At 40.5% G+C, this 6,255-nt stretch overlaps 1 protein-coding gene across 8 annotated transcripts; it reads right to left on the reverse strand.

The window, feature by feature from the left end:
• Positions 1-1,076: 1,076 nt before the first annotated feature.
• On the reverse strand, positions 1,077-5,905 carry LOC115744760 (receptor homology region, transmembrane domain- and RING domain-containing protein 1). Of its 8 annotated transcripts, none has more exons than XR_004015848.2 (6): positions 5,438-5,901; positions 5,098-5,328; positions 4,220-4,615; positions 3,442-3,539; positions 1,527-1,864; positions 1,077-1,403 (listed from the first exon to the last, which is right to left on the reverse strand). XR_004015848.2 is itself a non-coding variant. In XM_030680094.2 (6 exons), exons 1-5 carry the CDS (start codon positions 5,565-5,567, stop codon positions 1,841-1,843), a joined length of 879 nt encoding a protein of 292 aa, XP_030535954.1. In that variant the 5' UTR covers positions 5,568-5,902; the 3' UTR covers positions 1,077-1,403; positions 1,795-1,840. The 8 variants fall into 8 exon arrangements, 6 of the variants coding, with proteins under 6 accessions (XP_030535954.1, XP_030535953.1, XP_048139333.1 ...); XR_004015847.2 differs by having other exon boundaries at positions 1,077-1,460; XM_030680094.2 differs by having other exon boundaries at positions 1,795-1,864; positions 5,438-5,902.
• Between the last annotated feature and the right edge of the window lie 350 nt (positions 5,906-6,255).

Consider the following 6,255-nt stretch of genomic DNA (forward strand, 5'->3'; position numbering starts at 1 on the left):
TGGTCCCCGAATAAAAGGATAAAAGAGTTGTCCATCTATGATTATATGTTACTCATTAGAGAATTCTCGCTTAAAAGCAAAAGCTGAGTTTTCGAACTTTTTTTATTTGTGGGGCCACTGTCAAATTCTCTAGCCTAATTCCCTAAGAAACCCCGAACTTTAAATCAAGTCCCAAATTTGCCCCAAACCTTGTTTTGTCTCGGGAAAATCCCTAAACTTTAGATTCAGTCCCAAATCTACCCGGAACTCTTTTTGTCTAAGAAGAAATCAGCAATTTTTACTCTAATCTCAAATTTGCCCCATTAGCCCTTTATCAAAAAATCACCATTAGTTGTCTCTAATTTTCATATCCTAAAATGGTTTTATTTTGGAGAATTTCTTTATTGAGAGTGAATTTGTTATCCACATGAAAATGTCAAGTCGATCCGTATCTATCACCTCATTACTTTTCTAATATAGGTTTTTTATCAACGTGAAAATTTCACGTCAAGTTAGTACCATACCACAGGGTAGCTTTGAGAATATATTGAGAATTTTTCATTTTTTTAGATAAAATAAAATTCGAGGTAGATTTGAAACTTTACCTAAATTTGAGGATTTTTTCCGAGACAAAAAAAATTTACTATAGATTTAGAAATAAACCTAAAGTCAAGGGTTTTCTAGGGAATTAGGCTCAAATTTTCCATCATTTTGCGGCTCTTTTTGTATGCACGGACAAAGACACAAATGTTAAGAGAAGCAGTGCAAAGCTACTCGCCCATTCTTAAGTTAGACGCAATAGTATGATGTACAAAAAATTAAACTACCTCAAAATTATAAGGGGGCAGAGAAATATGCAAGTGGATTTTCCTAGCACAGAATAATAATAAATAAATAAATAAACACGGCGGATCTGCAATGCCAAATCACCGTCCAGTCAAGGCGTTTCGATTGCGATCGATAGACAGTATGCGTATCATTGTAAATTGTTGGATCGTGGATCACCCCGAATCTCTAACCGATCTCGATTTCTATTGATCGTTTTGTCAAATTCGTTCTTGCACCAATTTCTTTATATCAACCCAAAGGCAGTTTCATTTTTCGAGTCGTAGGTTAACCGGAATTACAACATGTCACAGATGCATACACTTTGTCTTCATAAGCACCCGCTTTGCAATGTCGGTCCGACAATATTCGGGGGCAATTATTACAAGAATATAGTCCTGTGGGGCTGTAGTAGTAAAAAATCTTTTGAGGCTCTATCCAATCGACAATATGAACAGATATATATACAGGGAACTAGACATGACAAGGTCCTTACTTGAAGGAACAGGATCATTGTTTCAGCTAGGCTCAAAGGTCATGAGGGGGCTTTTCTGCTGCTGCTGATGTCGATATTGCCAAGCTTCGACTCGTAACAGCATCTTCAAAGAGAAGCCAGAGGAGATCCCATAAGTTGAGCGCACCGACCCACTTCGAGCCTTTATAAAGTAATCCTGGAGAATAAGGATGCAGTAAAAAAATTGGAAATGATAGACAAGTAACACCATAGCTGAATAACATGAGTTGGGCAAGGCGTCACACGGTAAATTCCCGTGTGCTCTAATGCAGTCTGAGTGTTTGGGATCCACTAATCTCAAATCAACTTGTTTCACAGTCAGATAAACGAAAAAGGCAACATGCAAACTAGGGGGACCTAGTCATGGTGGGAGCTTTTGTGTTTCACCCAAAGTCCTCCATCTGACGATGAAACGAGGTTCACTGCCAATCCATACACTCTAAACAATGATTTTTTTTTAAGGATGCATCTCATACCTGATGTTTCAAATAGCAGAACAAATCGCCATTTTCCTTCTTGATTCTAAAGCCCAGTTTCTCTCCTTGTCTGCAAAACATGATTAACTTTAAACCTCGATAGACATCTGTGCTGGTCTCGAAAATTTTGAACAACTTTCTCCACATGAGCATTTTCAAAATTTCTCCATACATATTAATCCATTGAAATAACAGTTCCCCCAATACATAAGGGTGGCAAGCAGATACAACTCAAACACCCTCCATCTCCATCCCCACCCTGCAACCCCATTCTAAAACCAAAGAAAAAAGAAGGATAACATCATTTTTTAACTTCTAAAGTCTATTAAAAAAGACTATAGAGAAGTATTTTTTCTTTTAATTTCCTTGAATCATGTCTTCTCTTTTTACTTAGCTCCTCCTTTAGAGAAACTTCCATCAGCAAGTAATCCTCTCTCCTCTGTCTGAGAAGCAGTTTGGATGGAGAAGATCCCATCACTTCTCTATGGCATAAATATGATGCAGCCCGTGGACTTTTGACAATTTACACAGGCACCCACCCATTTAAAAAACCTAAGCATTGTTCCCATTGAACTGTATTATTACAGATTTGCATCTCTAATGCCTGTCATTTCAAACAGTTGACATTGCATGTTGCAACTAGTAGATTTGCATTGCTCCGTGATGTATCTATCTAACAAATGTAAGTTTCTCAGAAAGCAGTATGGAGTAGATTTCATTGCTCGACGATGTAATAAAAATAAATATAAGTTTCTTATGTCTTCGATAGAAGACACGTATGAGTCAAGAACACAATCAGCACAAGCAGTAGGGCCTTGATCATATCCACTGTCAGGTGCCTACAAATACAAAACTCACAATGTCCCACAACTTTCTTCAGCAGTAGTACTATCTTGCACCCAGCTTAACTTTTTATCAAAGAAAATTACAAGGATCTCTGAAGGAGTTACTGGTGTTCAATCTAATGACAAGTGATCCGCGTTACTCTACAAGGGCAAACTGTCAAATGTGATGGAGATGCTTCAAGTAACTGTAACTCTCAAATGCCTAGCGATTATCATAAACCTTGTCCTATTAATAAAGCCAAAGTACGCTCCTATGCTAAAAAACTCGGACAAGATTGACCTCATGCCAACAATGATGCCAACAGGAAGAAGGCCCACCCATCATTAAAGCAAGCCATGCATTGGTGTATTCATCAATTATCTTAACTTCCGAATATAGAATGATCCATCCGCATGCAAGCTAAAGATAGATGCCGTGAGCAAATTTGCCAGTCTTAACAACAAGATGTCAAATCTGAATAAAAGTACAGCAACTCCTCAAGTACATGCAGATGTATCCCCAGAAACATCCACACTCAGGCAAAACTATTTATGCAATTATCCACCTCCATGAGCATAGTGATCCCGAGCAGGTTCGTTTCAATTTTCACACTTGATCCTAATAGGTAGTCCATATGAATTGACCATAACTAGAATGGCCATAGAAGCAAGCCTCTAGTTGACCTGTTCAAGACAACAAGATGGAAATACGGAATTGAATATAGTCACTCAATCAGCATGAGGCCATTAGAGCATTGTACATTCTTGAATAAACATTACAAAAACTGCACCATCATTCATCAGGATGGCTCTAGAAAGTTACCTCATGGCATGCTCTCTTGGTCCTCACATCATGCTTGCACACAGGGCAGAACAATCCTCCCTTCTTCAGCCAAGACTCCACACAGCCTGAATGAAATTCTGGATGGAGCTCTCAAAGTTAAAGATGTTTACATATACTAGTTATCTTACAAGAAAAGAGGGGAGACATTGATAAAACCATGTTTCCAGAAAACGACATTTACCAATGAAAACACAACCCTGAACTGTTTTTCCTGAACAATTTGGAAGATGAATTATAACAAAGACATGGTGATACTACTTTCGTAAGGACATCACATAACGGCACGAGTCTCAATCTTTTCCCCCACCGATTTGTAATAACCCTTGAAGCAGATCACCCAAATATCCTGAAATTCTACATAATGCAAAGTTGCAAGAATAAAGCACAATAGATCCATGATGGCTTGAGCTTTCCGATGTAATCTAAATTAAATGAATGCAGGAAGCTCAATAGATACTACTTTCATCAGGATGTCATATAATAGTACGAGTCTCAATCTTTTCCCTCAACGATTTGTAATCACCCTTGAAGCAGATGACCCAATTATCCTGAAATTCTACCTAATGCAAAGTTGTAACAATAAAGCATAATAGATCCATGATCGTTTGGGCTTTCTAATGTAATCTAAAATAAATGAATGCAGGAAGCTCAATGAAGAACTGGCCACTGTACTCTGACCAGGTTAAAATGTGAACTATAAATTAAATTTCTATGAAGGAGCCACGTATAACAAGCAAGAAAGATAGCCATGTTGTACCGTGTTGGCAAGGAAGGGTTTTAAGGATCTCTCCATCTTTGTAATCCTCAAGACAGATGGCACAAACTTCCCTAGTGTACTTGTCACTACTTCGAGCAGAATTGAACGTGAAGTAGGGAAGTTCTGCGACGATTTTATCATCTACATGTTTAATGTGATGTGTTCTTCCTCGCCAGTACAACCATGGTCTTGGAACAAACAAGGCCAAAGCTAATAAGCCAAATATGACAATGAGGGAGATGAGCGATATAGCCAGCACAGTCCAGCCTGCTTTGACACAAGATTCATAAATGCAGCATTCCCCTGTACCCACTTGGGCATGCTCCTTTAGACTCTGACCAGCTTCATTCGAAACAAAAACTGCAGGAATCGTGATTCCCTTGGGATTAACCATCACTGCACCATAGAGAACGAACCATCAATGGATAATCTAAGTAACCATTCAACCAGGCTCATGATGTTTCTCGATATTTATGCCCCCTGGACCGCCCAACATTTATGCAATAACATGGACCCAGAACGCTGATTTAAGTCTGCGACATAGCACAAGAGACATGTCTTTGCTCCTTAATCTCCCAACTACTTAAGACAATGATCTTCCAATGACATAATAGATCTTCAATTTAAGTGAACTCGAGGTACCAGGAAATGTAATGGCAAACAGCAGATCGAGCTCACCATCTTGAAGCTTTTAAGCATTCTATGAACTGACCGAAAATGGAAAAAAACAAAATTAATTGAGCTCAACTTCGAGAAAGGAAGGTCATGGTTCAGCATCAGCATATACACCAATCAACTCATACTAAATTAGCGTCGAGCAGTCAGCGGACTAACAAGCAAACTAGTCATGGGAAAACTGGAAGGACAATGCAACTCACTGTACACCAAATCGGCCCTCTCGCGGTCATCATACACAATGACCGCCCCGAAACCGGCAGTCTGAGCGCTCACTATCTTGTCCTCGAACGAGCAGTTACCCCTCACGATCAACGCAAACCTAATCAAATCGGTTCCGTTTGACCGAACGCCGTCGCGCAGCGCAGAGCAAGCGTCGGCGGGATCAGCGATCTCGAGCGCTCCGCATATGCCCGTCTCATCCACGTCGACAGCTGCGGAGTTGTAGATAGCAGATTAAACTCAAAAAGAAAGAGCGCTTCATCGTCAAGTCAACCCTAGAGAGAGAGAGAGAGAGAGAGAGAGAGAGAGAGAGAGAGAGACCGAATTTGGCGGGAAGGTCCTCGAAGGAGGTGGTGGAAGAGGGCTTCAAAACGACGGTAGCTGAAGACCTTTGGATGGCAGAGCAGCAGCAATAGATGGAGATTACAAGGCCGAGAAATGCCTCCCTCATCTCTGCGCGCGCGCGCGCTCTCTCGTGCTGTATCACTCAAGAGACCAGGGACGACAGCAGGATCCGGTACGTTCCGGATTTAGACGTGTCGTGAGCGAGAAGGAATAGAAGGATCGGCAGTATCGCTCCTCCAGAAGCGGTGGAGAGAAGCGGCGCCTCTGAAACCCTCGGCGGACACGTGCACCAGTGGGCCGTGGCTCCATTCCCGCACTGACGTCAACGGCGGCGCACCTTGGTGGGGACGACTCCGGGTCCGATTCCGGTGTTTTGGGCTAAATTACCAAAAATTACAAGCTGTTGGATAAATACAAACACTGTCGTGATCGGTTCCAATTTGCAACTACCGGTCCAAATTGTTAGAAAAATAATAAGTTAATTTTTTAAATAGAAAAGTCCAATTTGACTTCAAACTCGTTATAGATAATCGTTATCCACAAACTATAAGAAAAAAAGTTCAATTTGGCTTTGGACTTGTTATGGATAATGCTTATCCACGTTAATAGATAAGGATAAGGTTTTTGATCATAGAAGAATACAACATTGATTTGGACTCCTTTTGGATAAGATTTCGGCTGACGCTTTCACACTATAAGGCGGTGGAATTTGCTTATAAATATGGGGGGCATGATAGTTAGTTTTTGTTTGGAGAGAGTAAGCAATAGACGTCTTAGCATATTGGGTGAGAGAG

Source organism: Rhodamnia argentea, chromosome 8 (assembly GCF_020921035.1).
Source record: "Rhodamnia argentea isolate NSW1041297 chromosome 8, ASM2092103v1, whole genome shotgun sequence".
Classification (NCBI taxonomy): domain Eukaryota; kingdom Viridiplantae; phylum Streptophyta; class Magnoliopsida; order Myrtales; family Myrtaceae; genus Rhodamnia; species Rhodamnia argentea.